The 21,997-nt window shown below is 49.0% G+C and overlaps 1 protein-coding gene across 1 annotated transcript; it reads right to left on the reverse strand.

The window, feature by feature from the left end:
- Window positions 1-212: 212 nt before the first annotated feature.
- On the reverse strand, window positions 213-21,304 carry MANBAL (mannosidase beta like; the record flags this gene model as incomplete). Its single annotated transcript, XM_080716817.1, has 2 exons — window positions 213-320; window positions 21,155-21,304. 2 exons carry the CDS (start codon window positions 21,302-21,304, stop codon window positions 213-215), a joined length of 258 nt encoding a protein of 85 aa, XP_080572943.1.
- Window positions 21,305-21,997: the final 693 nt, after the last annotated feature.

The following is a 21,997-nucleotide window of genomic DNA, read 5'->3' on the forward strand; positions in this document are numbered from 1 at the left end:
GGCCCCTGGACTCCAACCCCCGAGGAGGCAGAGAAAAGGAAGCAGTGGTCTGTCCAGCTGGAGCGTGGAGACTGTCAGGACCGTCCAGATCTCTGTGGTCAGAGGGCGCCACAGCCACCTCAGATCCCGAGCCCGGGCCAGACAGAGGAAGCAGGATGCTGGTTCCCAGGAGGGCTGCCTCCAAGGCCCGCCGGGCTCCTCGGCTTCCACCTCTACCGCTTCTTCTTGGTCTCCTTCTTGGGTCTCTTGTTGGCGGAGGGAACCGCGGCCTTGGGCTTCCTCGTGGCCTCGACACTTCTGGGCTCAGCCGGTTCTGCCTCCTGCATGGTGATGGAAAGGAGAGTCCTGTTTAGAGGAATCAAGCCTGACCTGAAGGATTCTGCAAGCTGAAGCATGCCACAGAGACAGCAGGGATGGAACCATCCTTACTGGGACGCACACTGGGACCTAGCGGACGCGGGGCTGGGGGCATCTAGCTGTACTTTGTAGCCCAGCGGCCTTGTAGGCACTTCTCAACCTTTCTGCATGGGTTTGCTCACCTGCGAGTCAAAATAGTGATGCAGAGCTTGGAGGGTGCCACGAACGGGCAAAACGAGAGAAAGCACCCAGCGCAGGGACTGCACCATGGCTGGTGGTCACCATGTGAGGGCAAGCCGTGGCACAGACCGCCCTGGCTGCTTCTCCTGGATGCTGTTCTCCTCCTCCCCAAGCGCGGAAGCCAGTGGGGGTAGACGGCAGCCAGCAGGTGGGCAGTATGTTCTGTTGGCCCCACAGAGGTGCCTCGGGAAGAGCAGAGGCAGCCTCTGCCAGAACTACACACTCCCACAACTGGGGCAGCTCTGTTCTATCCACCTCATACATTGTGACTTGTTCCTTTAAGATTTGGTTGAAACAAAGGTTCTGCTGTTGAGGAGGAAAAAAGTTCAAGACTGCAGATCCAGCCCTGGCCTTCACTGCGCAGATAAAGAAGGTGGGCTCCAGAAAGGGACCGGCCTGCCCCAGGCCGCCCAGGTTCCTCCCAGAGAAGAATCTGGACAGCTTCAGCCTGCTCCTCGCTGGTGTCCTCTCCTGCTCTGGGCGACGATGCCAAGAGCGGACAGCAATGTGGGCAGTAAGGACATTAAAAAGCCAGGCTGGCCTAGGGACACCAACCACCGCTCGCGGCTTCCTCCAGCCCACAAGCAGACTTCACTCAGCCAGCAGCGTTTATTTTTTAAAATTTAAGCCAGCTGGGAGACTTCCCATTCAATCTGGACTCCCAGCTTCTCTCTCTCTTTTTTTTTTGGGGGGGGCACTGGGGACTGAACTCGCACCTCAAGCAATGGTCGACCACTGAGTTACAGCCCCAGCCATTTTAATTTATTTTTAATGTTAATTTTAGTTTTTTACAGTGCTGAGACTGAATCCAGGGGCACTCTACCACTGAGCTACATCTCTAGACCTTTTTATTTTTTGAGACAAGGGTCTCACTACCCAGGCTGGGCTGCAACATGCAATCCTCCTGCCTCAGCCTCCTGAGTCACTGGGATTATAGGCATGAGCTATCAAGCCCAACTTCTTTTTATTTAGTGTGTGTGTGTGTGTGTGTGTGTGTGTGTGTGTGTGTGTGATAATGGAGATTAAACCCAGGGGCATTCTACCTTCTGAGCTATACCACCAGCCCTATTTATTTTCTTTTAATTTTGAAACAGGGTTTCACTAAGTTGCCCAGGGCCTTAACTGTGTTGCTGAGGCTGGCCTCGAACCTGCGTTCCTCCTTTCTCAACTTCCCAAGTACTAGGATTATAAGTGTGCACCACTACACCCAGCTTAAGCCCAGCTTCTTGACATTTTTTATTAATCATTTGGTGGGGGGTACTAGGGATTGAACTCAATATGCCCCTATCCCTATTTTATTTTTTAGATGTGTGTGTGTGTGTGTGTGTGTGTGTGTGTGTGTGTGTGTGTGTGTGTTTTGGTGGTACTGAGGATAGAACCCAGAGGCTTTCTACCTCCGGGCTATACTCCAGACCTATTTTATACTTTATTTGGAAACAGGGTCTCACTAAGCTGCTGAGAGCCTCACTAAGTAGCTGAGGCTGGCTTCAAGCCTGTGTGATCCTCCTGTCTCAGCCTCCCAAGCGCTGGGATTACAAGCGTGTGCCACCACGCCCAGCTTATTTTTCAGTTTAAAACAGCGTCACACTAAATTGCTGAAATTGACCTCAAACCTGCAATCCTTCCGTCTCAGCCTCTCAATTACTGGGGTTACGGGTATGCACAACCACATCTGGCTCTGATCTTCCTTTAAAGTAGGAAAAAGAAAAGCAGACTGAGACTAGGAAGCACACTTCTTCTTCTGGAAGACAAAAATATTCCTCCGTGTTGAATCTGCCAACTCCGCTTCCAGCTTGCTTTACTCCCTGACCTTCCCTGCTCACCCCAGGGCCCTGGGCCCAGCCTCTGCCCGACAGGAGAGGAGGGCCACAGCTGGGGGTGGGATCCAGATGTGAAAACCTGGTCCCAGGCACCCAGGGCCGGGTCCTCATCCTGAAAACAGGAGGGCTGCCCCTCCCTGCCCGGTCTGGAATGGCAGCTCTGTGCTCCCCTGGGCTGCTGGGCTCCTCCAGCTAGTCAAGCTGATGGGGCTGGTCCCCTATGCTGATACTGTTTATGTAACTTGGCCAAAACATAAAAGATTAGAAAACAAACCAGACCAAACCTCAGAGGAGCCAGTCTGCCAGCTGCACACTGACAACTGCAGAGCCCACGTGCAAGGCAAATCCAACAGGGCACAGTGCAGCGGGGGCCTTGGGGGCTGGGGCTGTCTGCCGCGTACCTGTGAGGTGCCCTGAGTGCCCCGGGCAGAGGAGGGGCTTGGCCCAGGCGACCTGCTGAGGCCTGCGAGAGCTCCAAGTGGTGCTCCTTCTCAGGTGTCTCTGTGGGCCCTGGTTCGGGATCCACAGAGACGGCAACGCCCAGTTCCTACTCCTTATGCTTCCCACCGCACAGGCCTCTGGAGACCTGCATCTGCTCTGGCATCTCCTAGACCGCCCTCCTGGGCTAGCCGTCTGTCACACGACCAGGGCTGGCCTCTCCCGTGTACCTCCAACTCAGCCCAGCCTCATCCAGGAGGCAAAGCAACCAGCGTCCCAGTGAGCTCGCCCTCCACCTGCTCCCCACTGCCAATGGGCCACCAAGGCCTAATTTCACCGCCTTCCTTCTTTTTTTTTTTTTGTGGTATTAGGGATGGAACCCAGGGGCATTCTACCTCTGAGCTACACCCCAGCCCTATTTTTTATTCTTTATTTTGAAACAGAGTCTCACTTAGTTGCAAAAGGCCTCACTAAATAGCCGAGGCTGTCTGCGAACCTGTGATCCTCCTGTCTCAGCCTCCCGAATGCTGGAATTACAAGCAGCGTACGCCACCATGCCTGGCTTTCTTTTTCTTTTCTTTTCTTTTTTTTTGTTTTGTACTGGGGATTGAACCCAAGGGCATTTTACCACTGCCGTACACCCCCCCCACACACACACACACACTCTACTGTAGGTATGCTGAGTGGATTTTATGACTGTTTTTTGGGTTTTTTTTTTTTTTTTTTTTGGTGGTACTAGGGATAGAACTCAGGGGCACACTACTGAGCTATACACCAGCCTTATTTTATTTTTTACTTGAAAGCAGTGTCTAAGTTGCTGAGGCTGGCCTTGGAACCCGTGATCCTCTGGTCTCAGCCTCCCAAGTACCAGGATTACAGACATGTGCCACCGTGCTGGGCTTTGGTCTCTGCTTCTTTACTCTGCCACTCTGTCTTAGCATGTGAGTCCCTGCTTCAGTTCTGCCGCCTCTATCCCGTTCCTCTTACCTGCCAAGGAATGTTTCTGAAGCACAGATCTGACACCACTCCCTGGAAGCCTCCAGCGGCTTCCCATAGCCAGCATGGCAACTAAGATCACCTCTCTAGACTCATCTGGGCCACGGTCGTCCTGTACAATGGTCAGGGCCGGGGCTCCCCTGACCATCCCTATCAAGAGGAGACCCTAGGCCGGGTGTGGTGGCGCACGCTTGTAATCCCCGCGCTTGGGAGGCAGAGACAGGAGGATGGCGCAGGTTTGAAGCCAGCCGCGTGCGCTGGCTTAGGAGACCCTGTTTCCAAATAAAAAATATAAAAATAGGTCTGGGAGTGTAGCCCGGAGGTAGAAGGGCTTCCAGGAACCCCAGTACCACCAAAAAAAAAAAAAAAAAAAGAGGAGACCCTTCTTTCCTGGGTCACCACAAACCCCACCTGCGGTGTGGCTCTGCCCAAGAGCACACTCCTAGCTCCTTGTCTCCTCCCCTCCAGCTGGGGATAACCTACCCCAGGGACCCAGGAACCTTCTAATGCCTCTATTACTGTACCATAGTTACACAGTTTCACGTTGGCCTCCCAGTGGAAACTCTTTGGGACAGCGGTAATGGTCTCTGAAGAGTGAAGGAATGACAGGAAAGAAGAGGCAAGACCTCTCAACCATGAGGTCGCCACCGCTCTTTATAACTCTGAAAACACAACACTTGAGATGAGGCCTTACTTTTCCTCTGGGCACAGAGGACACAGGCTTCTTTTGTTTGGAGGGGTTACTAGGGGATTGAGCCCAGGGGCATTGTACCTCTGAGGTACATCCCCAGCTCTATATTTTAGCTTGAGACAGGGTCTCACTAAGTTGCGAAGGGCCTCACTAAGTCGCTAAGGTTGGCCGTGAACCTGTGATCCTCCTGTCTCAGCCTCCCAAGTACTGGGATTACAAGCGTGCGCCACCATGCCCAGCTCAGTCTTAAAATCCACTCAACATGCCCTACAGCAGCTGGGCACAGCCACCACAGCAGCCACCACAGAGGCTGGTAATTATTATTTACACAAAGCCAGGCCTGGTGCTACATGGTCTGGACACGTTCTAGACTCAGAAAGGGCCATACTAAGAATGTTTTTTTTTTTTTTTTACAAACAAGGAACAGACACTGACAGGTCATGTGACTGGTCTAAGGTCCCAGCTGGTGAGCAGCAGCGCCAGGACTTGAACCTAAGCTCTTACTGCTCATACGCAACAGCCTGGGACCTTGGGCCATGGAGACCTCGGATCTGAGTTAACTACAAAATCTATTTTTTCTGTTCTGCAGCCCCTGGAACCATGAGATGACTTTGGAATGATGAGAATGGCCTGTTCCAGGAACCCTCCGTTCAGGGGTCACTCAGAGCCCCCTGTTTCTGACTGGCATCTCTCAGTAGTAGGATGCGGGCCAGGGCTCCAGGCATGCTTTATTTTTCAAGCTGAGCGCAGCCTGGGGTGTGGGGGTTGTCAGTCACAGAGTCACCTGAAGGTCTCTACACACCGACTTCCTCCTCTCTTCCCTGATTGTGGCATCGTTGCCCATCCAGCCAATTACCCAAGTCATTTCTAAGTCCTCATGGCCACCATCCCATCTGTCCTGAAATCCAGTCCATTCTACTTCCCGGGGGGCTCTAGAGCAGGCTGGTCCCTCTAGACAGACTGCCCAGCCCCGGATCTGCGTGCCCTCACCCTGCCAGCTGCAGTTTCCCTGTCCTCTCGCATCCTCCATTCCCAACACCCTCCAAATGGTGTTCAGAGTCACTTTTCCTAAAACGATGACAGCAGTCCCTACCATATCTGCTTCTAAAATGTTGCTAGCTCTCTCTCCCCTCGTGCGAGATAAGCCCCGAGACTCTCAGTGTGGCCTCCAGAGCTGTTCCGCTTCTGTAGGCCCGCCCTGCTGAGCAGCCCGCTCTGCTCGTGGCCCTGGCCAGCCAGTCACTCCTGGATGCCACTGCCCTCCATCGTGTGGCACCCAGCCACACCCGGTACAGGTGGGCACGTGCCGGTCCGCGGGGCAAGGAGGAAGGGCATGCGCCCTCAGGGGCCAGGAAACTGAGGCTCACTGAAACTGGGCAAGGAGCCCAACGGAGCACAGACACACACACCCCAAGCTGCAGAGAAACAAAGGTGGCTGCCACACACACGATCTGGGTCCTTGGGGCCTAGCCACAGACCGTGTAGCTGATTCTTAGCTGACAGGAATGACTCTGAATGAATGGCTGGCTTATAATTTCTCCTCAGAAAGTGCTGCTGGTACAAGCCAAGCAGCCGGCAGACTACACACTCTACAGCCTCGCCTGAAGGCTGGGAAGCCTGCACCCCCTCTGAAGCAGCCGGTCTCCCTGCCATCAGCTGTAGACTCACACCCTGCGGCCAGGCGGTCCCCAGGCCTGTGGAGGACACAGGCCCACCAATAATGAAGCAGCTCCCAGCCACTCACCAGGCCGGAAAACTGCTGCTATTCATCAGGTCTGAATAATCGAATCCCCGCCACAATGCGTCAAATCCCTTCCAGCAGGGAAGGTGCACTGAATTTTATCATTTCCACTCTCCAGTTCAATGTGGACTTAGTCCTGTAAATCAGGACAAAATGGCATTCTTCACAGAATGCTGAAACCATTCTTTCCTTGAACATGGTCCAGGGAAAGAAAACCCATTACAGGCCTTTTCCATCCTTCCACGAGCTCTGTGGGTCTTCTTTCGGCTTGGGGCCAGCGGCTCGGCTAGGGTGAGCGCAGGCGCGCCCCACAGCGGCTCTGCCCAAGGCTGAGGCGCGCCGTCTCATTGCACCACTCCTTCACGAGGCCCTGGGCAGGGCAGGGCTGAGGAAACTCTGAGAAGAGGACAGGACCGACTGACATGGGGCAGAGAGGCCGGCCACGTGGGCCCAACTGCGTGAAGGAAAACACCGCGTCCAGGGCGCGCTTGGCAGGCGTGTGGAACTCTGCTTAGAAGGACAGCCCAGGGAGCTCGCTCCAGACACAGTCCACTTCTCAGCCTCCCCACTGGCTGCTCTGGGGCTCCCTGTGTGCCTGCACCCCACACACATGAGCCGGGACCCAGCTCCCGAGCAGCAGCTGGCAGAAGCGCATCACTGCCCTCACCCTGCCCACCACACAGCAATCCCGCGGGAATGGGTCATTAAGAAAAACACTCCCTGCCTCCCAGTTCAACTGTGAACTCCTCTCAAGCTTAAAAACAAACAAACAAACAAAATACAGGGCGGAACTGCAAGGCTGTTTCTGTGGGATGTTTCCTGGGGTGCTGACAATGGGCCCGTGCTTTCCAAGTTTGTTTTATCTATGGCTGTCCTCACTGGCAACCAGGGGTCTAACTGTAAAATCAAGGCCCACTGGACGTGGTGCCACAAGCCTGCAATGTCAGTTCGCATGTTCAAGGCCAGCCTCAGCAACTTAGGAAGTCCCTTGACAATTTAGCAGACCCCGTTTTAAAAAAAAATAATATAAGCCGGGCGTGGTGGCGCACGCTTGTAATCCCTGCACTTGTCGCACAGGTTCGAAGCCAGCAGCACGCGCTGGCTTAGGAGACCCTGTTTCCAAACAAAAATGTAACAATAGGTCTGGGAGTGTAGCCTGGAGGTAGAAGGGCTTCTAGGAACCCCAGTACCACAAATAAATAAATAAATAAATAAATAAATAAATAAATAAATAAATAAATAAATAAACGAACTTCATTCTACTGAAACCCCACTCTGAAGGAGAGCAGCCTGAACACTGCGGTCGTGACTGGGCCGGCGCTCCTCTGCTGTCTGTGGGGCTGGGCTACCCACAGGCTCTCTTGGACCGGTGTCTGGGAGCCACACTCTGGGGAGCGTGAGGAAGACCTTGGCCGTGTCTGCTCGGATCCTGCTCCTGTGGGAATGGCGGGTCAGCTACACGGCTCCCTCCCTGCGGATCTCGGAACTGTGCGCAAGCAGGAAGGCAGTCTCTCTGGGATGCTGCAGCTGGAAGATGTAAACTGTGGGAGCGTCGTGTTTTGGTGTTTCATCCACCACAGGAGGAGTGCAGAGGAAGCAGCCAGAGAGGGAGGGAAGGAGGGAGGGAGGGACAGGGAGGGGAGACAGAGGGCACACAGACATGGCGACCAAGCCCTGCTCTTGGGTTCTGGGACAGCACCTGTACTGAAAAGGTATCAACAGTTCACACACTACTTCAAGCAGGTTGGAGTCAGGCATGGTAGCGCATACCCATAATCCCAGTCCTTGGGAGGCTGAGACAGGAGGATCCCAAGTTTGAGGTCAGCCCCAGCAACTTAGAGAGACTCTTAGCAATTTATCAAGACTCTGTTTCAAAACAGAAAATAAAAAGGGCTGGGGGTGTGGCTCAGAGGTAGAACACCTATGTGTTCAATCCTCAGTACCACCACCAAAAAAAAAAGCATGGCCCAAGTTACAGATTTTTGTCCATTTTTTTTTTTTTGTGTGTGTGGTACTGGTGACTGGACACAATGGTGCTCCACCACTGAGCTACTCCCCAGTTCTTATTTATACTGGACTTGCTAAGTTACTGTGTGTTAGCCTTGAATCTATGCTGCTCCTGTTTCACTCTCCCAAGTACTAGACTTAAAGGCACGTACAACCACACCACTCATGCCTCTGCACCTTAATTTCCCCGTTGCAAAGCTCAGCAACTCAACTCTTTTTTTGTGTGTGTGGTATTGGAAATGGAACCCAGGGGCATTCTACCTCTGAGCTACACCCCCAACCCTATTTTTTGTCTTTATTTTGAAACAGGGCCTCACTGAATTGCAAAGGGCCTCACTAAGTAGCTGGTGCTATCTGCGAACCACGATCCTCCTGTCTCAGCCTCCCAGATGCTGGGATGACAAGCGTGCGCCACCGCGCCCCACTAGCAGCTCACTCTCAAGGTTTCACATGAGAATGTATGTTGGTGCCTGGCGCGGTGGCACATGCTTGTAATCTCCACGCTTAGGAGGCAGAGACAGGAGGATTGCAGAGGTTCGAAGCCAGCCTCGCTGGCATGAGACCCTATTTCAAAAAAAAAAAAAAAAAAGGGTGCCTGGGAGTGTTGCTCAGAGGTAGAATAGTTTCTAGGAACCCCAGTACCACCCCCCCAAAAAAAGGGCAGGGGGTGTAGCTCGGAGGTCGAATTCCCCTGGGTTCCATCCCCAAACCCGCAAAATAAATAAATAAAGCCGGGCGTGGTGGCGCACACTTGTAATCCCTGCGCTTGGGTGGTGGAGACAGGAGGATCGTGCAGGTTCGAAGCCAGCCGTGCTGGCTTACGAGACCCTGTTTCAAAATATTTAAAAAATAGGTCTGGGAGTGTATCCTGGAGGTAGATGGGCTTCCAGTAACCCCAGTACCACCAAAAAAAAAAAAAAAAAAAAAAAAAAAAGAAAGAAAATAATAATAATAAATAAATAAATAAATAAAATAAAATAAAATATGCCGGGCGTTGTGGCGCACGCTTGCAATCCCCGCGCTTGGGAGGTGGAGACAGGATCGTGCTGGTTCAGAGCCAGCCTTGCTGGCTTAAGAGACCCTGTTTGCACATAAAAAAGTTAAAAAATAGGTCTCGGAGTGTAGCCCATGGGAGTGTATCCCGGAGGTAGAAGGGCTTCCAGGAACCCCAGTACCACCAAAAAAAATAAAAATAAAAATAAAAAAAATAATAATAAAATAAAATAGGCCTGTACTTCAGGGAACGCCTTTCAGGATTAGACCCAGTGGTTGCATATTAGAATCACTTGAACATTTTAAGACGATACTAATCTGAGATTCTGAAGAACTAAGTTAGAATCTCTATGGGACCATTCCAGGCCTGTCAGAACTCCCCAGACGGTTCTGCTGCGGGTGAGGGGGATCTATGCGCAGCCCAGAGGCAGGCAGCCGGCTTCACCGCTCCCGAGCCCTTGCTCAGGCAAACAGCATCGGCCAGCTTCTTTCTTCTGGGACCTGGAAGCAGACCCAGACCCTTTCACCAAGCCACAGACTAACAGAAAAGCACGCGCGTCTACAATCTTGTATTTTAGAATCAGCCTTTATTAAAATGCTTAAGTTGACACAGGCCTCCACCAGGTTCACACAGACGCTTGTTTTCTCAGGTCTTAGTTTAATGAGGTGTCAATAAGAAAGCTCATTTGGCTCAGGATTCAAAAGACTTGGGTTTTGGTTTTAGGAACTGGTTTTCTCCTACTATGAAAAGGAAGGGGGTGGGGTGGGAAACATTTGTATGTATTCCTTTTTTTCTTCCCTGATTACCCCCAAAAGAGCTTTCAATAATCTGCTAAGTACTCAAGTCATAAACTAGTTGCAAAAAAATCAGCTTACTGGAACAACAGGAAAGACATTCTTTTGCTTTTCAAAGCCTTTCCCATCATCAGGAGCCAAAAATATTATCTTCTGACCCAAAAAGCCACTAATAAACTTTGTATCTATAGGCCAAGCAAGAGAGATGATTCTGCCCTGGCAAAACGGCAAAGACAGCAAGCCTGTTCTCTGGGTCTGCCCACCCCGCCTCTGCCCCTCCCCGCCTCCTGCCACCCTCCACTGCCCTGGGGTACCAGGGCTCCACAAACACCCTCCCTCCTCGGGCCTCACTCCCCTAAGACTGTGCTGTGCCCAACATAAAGCCCCTTTCCTCCCCTCACACAAATCCCAGCAAGCTGCAGGACACAACCCAAACTGCACTGCGTCAGCGACTGCCCTCTCTTGTTGATGTACAGAATTCTTTGTTTCCTCTTTCTGTGTAGTTAGGAACTTGGGGAGTGAAAAAAGGTTGCCTTATGGGGCACACAGAGGAAGCTGGCTACAGAATAACTGCAGAGTAACTGGGGCCGATCGCTGCCCTAATGCAATAAAAATGGATTAACAGCACTGTACTCTTTTGCTACTGGTCTACTGAAAAGCTTATATATACATAAAAAGCTAAAATACTAAGCTCTATTAAAGAGTTCCCCTGTGTATTATGCCCCTGAACTACAAGATAAACAAAAATGAGATGTGCTGTACTACACACACACACACACACACACACACACACTGGGGGGGGCGCAGTACTGGAAATTGAACCCAGGAGGATTCTACCTCTGAGCCACACCCCCAGCCCTATTTTTCATTCTTTTAATTTAAAACAGGGTCTCACTCACTAGTTGCAGGGGGCTTCATTCAGTAGCCAAGGCTGGTCTTGAACCAGTGATCCTCCTATCTCAGACTCCCAAGTACTGGAATTTCAGCTATATTTTTATTTTTATTTTATTTTGTTCTATTTTTTGGTATGGTACTGGGGATGGAGTCCAGGGGCGTTCTACCTCCAAACTACACCCCTAGCCCTATTTTATTCTTTATTTTAAAACAGGGTCTCAGCCGGGCATGGTGGCGTACGCTTGTAATCCCTGCGCTTGGGAGGCGGAGACAGGAGGATCGCGCAGGTTCAAAGCCAGCCTCAACTACTTAGTGAGGCTCTCAGCAACTTAGTGGGACCTTGTTTCTAAATAAAATATAAAAAATAGGTCTGGGAGTATATCCCGGAGGTAGAAAGCCTCTGGGTTCCACCCCCAGTACCACCAAAAATAAAAAATTAAAATTAAAAATAAAACAAAAAAGTATAAAAATAGGCCTGGGAGTGTAGCCCGGAGGTAGAAGGGTTTCCAGGAACCCCAGTACCACCAAAAAAATAAAAAAATAAAATAAAATAAAACAGGGCCTCAGCCGGGCATGGTGGCGCACTCTTGTAATCCTCATACTTGGGAGGTGGAGACAGGAGGATCGGGCAGGTTCGAAGTCAACCTCATTGGCTTAAGAGACCCTGTTTCCAAATAAAAATATAAAATAGGTCTGGGAGTGTAGCCCGGAGGTAGAAAGGTTTCCAAGAACTCCAGTACCACCAAAAAAAAAAAGGTCTCACTAAGTTTCAGAGGCCTCATTCAGTAGCTTAGGCTGGCCATGAAACTGTGATCCTCCTATCTCAGACTCTCAAACACTGGGATTAAAAGCATGTGCTATGTACATACATACATATACACACACACATATAAAAATATACTTGCGGTACTAGGGATGGAACACAGGGGCGTTCTACCTCCAAGCTACACCCCCAGCCCTATTTTTTATTCTTTATTTTGAAACAGGGTCTCACTGAGTTGCAAAGGGCCTCACTAAGTAGTATCTGAGGCTGTCCTCAAACCACAATCCTCCCATCTCAGCCTCCCAAATGCTGGGATTAAACATACGCCACCATGCCCAGCTTATATACTTATATTTTAAAAGATGAAATTGAAGCCGGGCGTGGTGGTGCATGCTTGTAATCCCAGTACTTGGGAGGCTGAGACAGTAGGATCATACAGGTTCGAAGCCAGCCTCAGCTACTTAGTGAGACCCTGTTTCCAAATAAAGTATAAAATAAGGCTGGAGTATAGCCCGGAGATAGAAAGCCCCTGGGTTCCACACCCAGTACCACACACACACACACATAAAGATGAAACTGTTGTTCCCAATGAACCTCTCCATGGCAGCAGCGGGGGGTTGGGGGGCTAGGAGGCATATTTTTGAGCCCTTTGTCAACTCCCCGCCTCAAAAGACCTTAAACCCTCTTTGCCGCCATTTTTGCAAGCTTGCTGAAGTGACCCAAGCCTTTGCCACTCACCTGGAAGGTTATGAAGGACAGGAGGTGAGCAGCCTTCCAGCTCTCAGGACGGCCACCTCTGCCCATAAAACGAGACCAGTCATCACCTCTTTCCCTTGGGAGTCCAGCAGGCTTGAGCAGCAGCCGGGACAATCAAAATGCCTGTAATTTATAATACCCAATCGCGTGCCATGCCTGTGAGGACAGCTCAGACACAGAGACCCTGTTTTAAAGTGTGATACAACTGTGGGTGAGCGGATGCTATGGAGACCCCCTCCTTAAACACCAGAGTCAGAGACGATGGAACAGCAGAGACCATGAGCCTGCGCTCACTGCCACCACCGTCCCTCCTGCGTGTGGCCCACTGGGCGGGCTGCGGCTCCTCGAGGCTGTCTCACCACCCTGCCTCACTCCACATCCACTCCTGGGAGACAGCACGCCCTCCCATGGCCTCAATGACAGCTTATCCTTCTCCTGCTACAGACCTGAAAATCCACTTGCTGACTTGACAGAACCACCTGGACGTGTTAAAGACACCTGTTTAAAACAGACTAGGAGCCGGGCGTGGTGGCGCACGCTTGTAATCCCCGCGCTTGGGAGGCTGAGACAGGAGGATTGCACGAGTTTGAAGCCAGCCTCAGCTACTTAGTGAGACCCTGTTTCCAAATAAAAGTATAAAAACAGGTCTGGAAGTATAGTTTGGAGGTAGAAAAGCCCCTGGGTTCCACCCCCAGTACCACACACACACACACACACACACAAAAAAAAAAAAAAAAAACTAAAAGAATAAAAAATAGGGCTGGGGGTGTAACTTGGAGGAAGAATGCCCCTGAGTTCCATCCCCAGTACCACAAAAAAAGAAATAAAATAGACTACTAGGGAGAGCCGGGCGTGGTGGCGCACGCCTGTAAGCCCAGTACTTGGGAGGCTGAGGGCTGGCACGTGGAGGTAGAATGCCTCTGCGTTCAACCCCCAGCACTACACACAAACAAAACCAGATGGGGCCAGGTGGAATGGCGCGAGTCTAATACCAGATCCTCGGGAAGTTGGGTGAGTGAGGCAAGAGGACTGCAAGTCTGAGGACAGCCTAGGCAACTTGGAGAGTCCTTGTCTCAAAATAAAATTGAAAGAGGGATGGAGATGTAGACATAAGTAAGTGCTTGCCTAGCATACGCAATGCCATGGGCTTAATCCTTAGTACAACCATAAAAACAAAAAACAAAACCAAAAAAACCCACAAGCTTGGCACACTCCCTCCCCACCTCCACCCCACCTGGCTCCTCTGACTGGTTCCCACTGTATCAGTAATCCCTCTCATCCTCTCCGCTGCACTGCATAAGTGGGATTCCTTCAAGATAAGTGCATCTCCAGAGAATGCTGCCTATCAAGTTAAAGAAAGAGGAAGGTAGCTGGGCAAGTGGGTGTATGCTTTAAATCCTTGGATTGTACTCCTTGGGGGGCTGAGACAGGAGGATCACAGGTTCACAGCCAGCCTCAGCAAGCTAGTGAGACCCTGTTTCAAAATAAAAAATAAAGAGCCGGGCGTGGTGGCGCATGCTTACAATTCCAGCATTTGGGAGGCTGAGACAGGAGGATCGTGGTTCACTGACAGCCTCAGCTACTTAGTGAGGCCCTCTGCAACTGCAACTCAGTGAGACTCTGTTTCAAAATAAAGAATAAAAAATAGGGCAGGGGCTGTAGCTCAGAGTCTATTTTTGCCAGGCTTGGTGGTGCATACCTATAATTCCAGTACTTGGGAGGCTGAGACAGGAGGGTCGAAGGTTCAAGATGAGCCCTAGCAATGACTCAAGACTCTCGGCAACCTAGCAAGACTGTTTCAAAACAAAAATAAAAATGGCTGGGGGTATAGCTTGGAAGTGGACTGGGTTCAATCCCCAATGCCACACACACAATGGAGTAGGCTTTTATATATTAAAGGAGGGAAGATGAATATATATGCATATACACAGCACAACATATATATGCAAAAAATAATAAAGACAAATCACAGCAATAAAAATGGTTCTCTATGAGGGAAAGTAGGCAGTAGGGTAGAGGCTAATGAGGTTATAGGAAACTTCTATAAATGTACCTTATTATATAATTTGACTTCTGGAAATACATGGAGATGTTTTATATAATTTTTAAAAACAAATTAAAAAGAAAAATATCCCTGGACTTTAAAAGCAAAGCCAACTAATCGACCTATATATCATAGTGGCAATACACCTACACAGGGATTTTTTTTTGGCGGTACTGAGGATAGAACCCAGGGCCTCACACATGCTAGGTAAAGTGCTTTATCACTAGTGGCTCTATAACACAAGCCACCACTACACAAAGAAAACATACTACTAAACACAGTACTACAAAGTACCTCTCTACACGGACATATTCTAAGGCCAAAAAGAACCACAAAGAAACTTAAATTTCATTCTGATGTTTAGTGTTAGCAGTAAAAACAACAAAGTTGTTTAAAAACTATATGATCAGTATATTGTAGGTAAGCAAAATAGAATAAACATAAAAAAAAAACCCTGCTTCTTAACTGGATGTGATAGTAGAGGACTGCAATCCCAATACTTGGGAGGCTAAGACAGGAGGATCACAGGTTTGAGGCTGGCTCGGCATCTTAGCTAGACCCTCAGCAACCTAGTAATACCCTGTTTAAAAAACAAAACAAAACAGGGAAGGAGTGTCTGGGGGTATATAGCTCAGAAGTAGAATGCCCCTGGGTTCAATCCCAGGTACTACAATAAATGTTTTTCCTTAAAAAAGCCCTCTTAGCCGGGCATGGTGGGGCATGCTTGTAATCCCAGCATTCGGGAGGCTGAGACAGGAGGATCGTGGTTCACGGCCAGCCTCAGCTACTTAGTGAGGCCCTTTGCAACTCAGTGAGACCCTGTTTCAAAATAAAGAATAAATGCCGGGCGTGGTGGTACACACTTGTAATCTCAGCATTTGGGAGGCTGAAACTGGAGGATCCCAGTTTGCGGACAGACCCAGCTACTTAGTGAGGCCCTCTGTAACTTAGTGAAACCCTGTTTCAAAATAAAGAGTAAAAAAATAGGGCAGGGGGTGTAGCTCGGAGGTAGAATTCCCCTGGGTTCCATACCCAGTACCACCAAAAAAAAAAAAAAAAAATCCTCTTACAGCTAGATATGGTGGCACATGCCTATAATCTCAGTACTTGGGAAGCTGAGACAGGAGGATGGGAGGTTGAAACAGGAGGATCGCAGGTTCGAAGCCAGCCCCAGCAGCTTAGTGAGGCCTTTAGCAACTTAGTGAGACCCTGTTTCTAATTAAAAAAATTAAAACAAAACAGGGCTGAGGGTGTAGCTCAGAGGTAGAATGCCCCTGGCTTCAATGGGGAGGAAGGAAGGGAGACAGAGAGAGAGGGGAGAAAAAAAAAGAGAGAAAGGGAGGCCTGCTTACAAGGCTGCCCATGGCTGACATCTGGGACCATGAATCCTGGATGGATCCCACACTCCCGAGAACTGATAAGAGCAGCTCACTGTGCCTGAGCCATTTGAGCAAACAATATAGGTTATGCTGAACACCTGCTTTCTTTCTGTAAGCCTGGAATTCGGGTACATAGTAGGCAGGGAGTGCTTATGTGACCGGCCCCCACTGGGCACAGCCTCTCACGAGCTTCCCTGCTGGGCAACACTTCACACGATGTGCCCATCCTGTGTGACTCCGAGGAAGAACACTGGGGAGGTCTGTGCCTGGTATCCTCCAGTCTTCACACGTGCACCTCTGTTCCCTTTGCTGACTCTGCCCTGTATTCTTTTACTATGACAAACCATAGCTGTGAATCCTCAGAGTGAATCACTGAACCTGGATGGTCTTGGGGGCCTCCAGGATAGTAGAATACAGCAAACAGATCTTGTTAATGTCACTAGGAAAGATTGTCAGCCTAAGACAAAGAGACATATGATACTAGTATAAAAGCACATAAAAAACAAAACACTAAGCTGTGATGCTGCATGCCTGAAATTCCAGTACCTGGCAGGCTAAGAGGACCAGAGGTTCACGCAACTTATCAAGACCCTACTTATTTGTTTATTTTGCTATTAGAGATTGAATCCAGGGGCATTTTACCTTTGAGCTACATCCCCAGTCCTATTTTATTTTTATTTTGAAACCGAGTCTCACTAGATTGATGAAAGTCTCACTACTTGCTGAGGCTATCCTCTAACCTGCAATCCTCCTGTCTCACGGCCTCCCAAGTACTGCGATTACAAGCCTGCACCGCCATGCCTGGCTGTGAGACTGTATTTATTTATATATTTTGTATGTGTGTGCTGTACTGGGGATAGAACCTAGGGTCATTCTGTTAGGATAAGCAGCCCAGTTATGCCAAAGATGGCACCTCTCCGACTTCCCTTCCGGATTGTGCTGACTACCTCATAGCCAGCCAAAGGGGGCCACGGGATGCCCAACAACCAGTCCGCTGATAACACACTCACTGGGGTATGAACCACCCAATCAGTAAACGCCCCGTACTTCGTGTGATCTTCCGCTGTGAGCGGAAGCCCCCTCCTTTTCAAAAAACCCCCAGCTGCCTGATATAAAAGGGAGCTGGGCTGTCTTAATAAAGCTTCTGCTTGCTTGCTTGCTTATCTCCGATGGCTGGCCTTGGGTTTTTTCTGCACCGAACTTCCACTTTCACATTTTACCTCTGAGCTATATTCCCATCAAACTATACTCTTTTATTTTGAAATATAGCCTCACTAAGTTGTGGAAGGCCTCACTAAATTGCTGAGGCTGGTCTCAAACCTGCAATCCTCCTGTGTCAGCCTCCCAAATACTGAGATTACAAGCATGCGCCACTACTCAAGGCTTGAGAGACTCTATTTAAAAAACAAAATAAGTCAGGTGTGGTGACACATGCTTGTAATCCCAGCATTTGGGAGGCCGACACAAGAGGATTGTGGTTTGAGGATAGCCTCAGCTACTTAGTGAGACCCTTTGCAACTCAGTGAGACTCTGTTTCAAAATAAAAAATAAAGTCGGGCATGGTGGCGCACGCTTGTAATCCTCGTGCTTGGGAGGCAGAGACAGGAGGATTGCGCAGGTTCGAAGCCAGCTGCGCTGGCTTAAGAGACCCTGTTTCCAAATAAAAATATAAAAATAGGTCTGGGAGTGTACCCTGGAGATAGAAGGGTTTCCAGGAACCCCAGTACCACACACACACACACACACACACACACACACACACACATAATAATAATAATAAAATATAAAAAATAAAAAATAGGGCTGGGGGAGTAGGTTGGAGGTAGAACACCCCTGGGTTCCATCCACAGTACCGCAAAAAATTAATTAATTAATTAATTAAAATGGGCTAGGGGTATAGCGCGAAAGTAAAATTCCTCTGGGTTCAATCCCCAATATCATAAAAAACAAACAAAAAACAAAAACACAATTTCTTAAATTTGAATCAGAAATACCAATATGAAGCCGGGCATGGTGGTGCACGTTTGTAATCCCGGTACATGGGAGGTTAAGACAGAAGGATCACAGGTTCAGACAGCCTCAGGAACTTGTGAGGCCCTACGCACTTAGTGAGACCCTGTTTCAAAATAAAGAATAAAAAAGAGGACTGGGGGGTGTAGCTTGGAGGTAGAATGCCCCTGGGTTCCATCCCCAGTACTGAAAAGAAAATAAATAAATAAAGTAATGAATTCATAATACTGGTATTTCTCCCACCACCCCCTCGCCCCCAGTACTGGGGATGGAACCCAGGAGCATTCTACCTCCAAGCTACACCCTCAGTCCTATTTCTTATTCTTTATTTTGAAATAAAGAACAAAAAACCACCGAGTTGCAAAGGGCCTCACTAAGTTAGTAGCTGAGGCTGTCAGCAAACCACGATCCTCCTGTCTCAGCCTCCCAAATTTTTTTCTTAAATTCTTAGGTTGTGCCCATCATGGTGGCGCATGCCCGTAATTCCAGTATTTGGGAGGCTCAGAAGGAGCACAGCCAGCCTCAGGGGTTTAGTGAAGCTGTTAGCAACTTATCGAGACGCTGTTTCCAAATAAAAACTAAAATAGGGCTGGGGGTGATGAACCCAGTAAAAGGGCTCAAAGAAACAAGGAAGCTATCAAACACTAGAAGTATGGGGTGTGATGTAGCTCAGTGGCAGAGCATTTGCCTAGCATGTGCATGGCACTGATTCAATCCCCAATACTGCAAAAATATTTTTTTAAAGACTAGAAGTATGACAAAGAACAAATACACCAACTTAAAGAGTCTCCCAATGAAACAATATGTGCATTAAAAAAAACCAGTTAAAACACCAGGCATGCTGGCACATGCCTGTATTCCCTGCCTTGGGAGGCTGAGACAGGAGGATCACAGGTTCAAGGACAGCCTCTGCAAGTAGTGAGACTCATCAACCTAGCAAGACCCTATTTAAAGATCGGGCTGGGGGTAGAGCTGGAAGGGAGAACACCTCTGCGTTTAATCCCCAGTAACATTAAAACAAACAAAAAACAAAACAAAAAACCCCAACTAAAGCTGCATTTAAAATAACTAGTTAAAACTAGTGGTGGAACATGCCTGTAATCCCAATACTTGGGAGGCTGACACAGGAGGATTGCAAATCCAAGAGTCTCAGCACCTAATGAGACTCTTAGCAACCTAGTAAGACCCTGTTTCAAAACAAAAAATAAAAAGGGCTGGGTATAGCTAAGAGTAGAATGCCCCTGGATTCAATCCCCAGTACTCCCACCTTCTGCACACACACACTAGTTAAAACTTATTAAATATATATTTAATATAATTCAAACTTACATGAAAACCAAATCTTCTTTGTCAGCATTAAAGTGGCTAGAGCTCAAACCCACTACTCTGAAAACTGATAAATAAGGCAAAGAACTGAGCATCTATCCTGCTCCTCAGTATGAGCAGTGCTCAGAACATCCTCCCGGGCTGAGGAAGAGCTCCTCACTGAATCAGCTACTAAATGCAGCAGGAAACAATGAGTCTAGGCAATGATCGTGGATGGATGCTACAACCATTTAGGTGAAAGGCTGATGGGGATTTCATGACGGAGGGATCAGATGATACCACCCGAGCCCTCTGAGCCTCTAACTGTGGCGGCCAGACCCCACGTTCTGCTGACACGCAGCAGCACGTCCACAGCACCAGCCACAAGGTGTGTGTGGCACAGGACCTGACCTGAATGGACTCAGGCCTCCAGAGGGAGCTTCCTGTGGGTAGGACACATGGGAACCGGGAAGCCGTCAGCCCAGCCCTCAGATGTGGAAACACAGATGATAAAGACTTCCTTTCTCCAACAGATCAATGTCAGAAAATGGGGGGAGGGCCCAGGAGGGTGGACGGAGGGAGTTAGTCATGGAATAAAGACATTTATAGAATAAGAGTCCAAACAAGAAGAATCAGTTAATCTGATCATTTTCTTTATCTTTTCTTTTTTTTTCTTTTTTGCAGTACTGGGGATTGAACCCAGGGGCATTCTACCCCCGAGCTACACTCTAGTTCTATTTATTTATTTTATCTATTTATTTATTATTTATTTATTTATTGGGGGTCTGGGGATGAAACCCAGGGGCATTCGACCTCCAAGCTACACTCCCTGCCCTATTTTTTTTGTGTGTGTGTGTGGTACTGGAAGTGGAACCCAGAGGCTTTCTACTTCTGGGCTATACTCCCAGACCTATTTTATATTTTATTTGGAAACAGGGTCTCACTAAGTTTAGCTGAAGGCCTCACTAAGTAGCTGAGGCTGGCTTCGAACCTGCTTGATCCTCCTGTCTTAGCCTCCCAAGCGCGGGGATTACAAGCGTGCGCCACCACGCCCGGCTATCCCTGCCCTATTTTTTATTCCTTATTTTGAAACAGGGTCTCACTAAGTTGCAGAGGGCCTCACTAAGTAGCTGAGGGTGTTTACGAACCACAATGCTCTGGTCTTACCCTCCCAAATGCTGGGATTACAAGCATGTGTGCCACCACACCTGGCTTTATTTTTTGTTTTGAAATAGGCTCTAAGTTGTGGAGGGCCTCACTAAGTAGCTGAGGCTGGCTGCAAACCTGTGATCCTCCTGTCTCAGCCTCCCAAGTACTGAGATTACAGGCATGTAGCACCACGCCCGGCTGATGGTGTCATTTTCTGACAGTGGACCTTCAAGCCCCACCCACCCCTCTGGCTGCATTTTGCCTGTCCCTCAGCCCCAGCCATCATCTTCACTCAATTCCTTGAACTAGCCCACTCCTTATACCTCAGGTCCCTTGTGTTGGCCAGGAGAGCTGTCCTCACCCTACCCTGCTCCACCTGGCTCATTCGGCCCCTCTCAGCTCAAAAACTGTCTCTAACAACAGGGATAATCCAACCCCTGCCCCCTGTTACATGCCCTCATGATAACTTATCCTTCTTATGGAAGTACACATGTGTTTTTTAATATCTGCCTCCCTGCCCCAAAGGTCTAAAAGCTCCTTGAAGGCAGGTGCCACACATTCCAGCACTCTGATGTGTAACGGGCACTAAATAAAAATCCTCTTAACAGATTTGTGAACAAATCAAGTACCAGTCATGTGGTTCAACCCAGCAGGTGGGAATTCAAGGACACACTAAGTATGGTCCAGCACCCTTCCGACTGATCTTGGTTGACATGTTAGTACCCAGAACCCGTTTCGGTGCTCAGAGCAGCTGAGGCTCATGGGGAAGGACTCACCACCTCGTAGGACCTGGGAATGGGTATGATGATGGCCAGCACACAGATGAGCTGGAAGATGGCCCCCAGGAAGAGTCCATACCGCAGAAGGTTCTCCAGAAAAGTGGGCTCAGGCACCTCAGGAGGTGAGAAGTCTAGATCAGAGGCCATGGTCCCAGCTGCCGGCTGCCTCAGGGCTCCTCTGACTCACCACGCACCACAGCCAACTCTAAATGTAAAAGGTAAGAATTATTTCTTGAACTCGGGGACATTTTACCTCCAAGCTTTACCTCCAGTCCTTTATTTATTTATTCTTTGTGGTACTGAGGATGGAACCCAGGGGCATTCTACCTCCAAGCTACACCCCCGGCTCTATTTTTTATTCTTTGAAACAGGGTCTAAGTTGCAGAGGGCCTCACTAGGTAGATGAGGCTGGTCACGAACCTGCAATCCTCCTGTCTCAGCCTCCCAAGTACTGGAATTAGAAGCATGTGCCACCATGCTCAGCTATCCCCAGCCCCTTTTAATTATTTATTTTTGTTCTGAAACAGGGTCTCAAGCTAGGTGTAGTGGCACACGCTTATAATCCCAGTACTTGGGAGGCTAAGACAGGAGGATCGCAGGTTCAATGCCAGCCTCAGCAACTTAGTGAGGCCCTCCACAACTTACTGAGACCCTGTTTCCAAATTAAAAAAAAAAAAAAAAGGTCTGGGGGTAGAGCCTGAAGACAGAATGCCACTGGGTTCCACCCCCAGTATCACAAAAAAATAAAAAAAAAATAAAAAAACAAGAAAAGAAAAGGAAAGGAAAAAGAAAGGAGAGAAAAAGGAAAGGAAAGAAAAGAAAAAAGAAACAGGGTCTCAC

This window comes from Muscardinus avellanarius (genome assembly GCF_963383645.1).
Source record: "Muscardinus avellanarius genome assembly, chromosome: 19".
NCBI classification, from domain to species: domain Eukaryota; kingdom Metazoa; phylum Chordata; class Mammalia; order Rodentia; family Gliridae; genus Muscardinus; species Muscardinus avellanarius.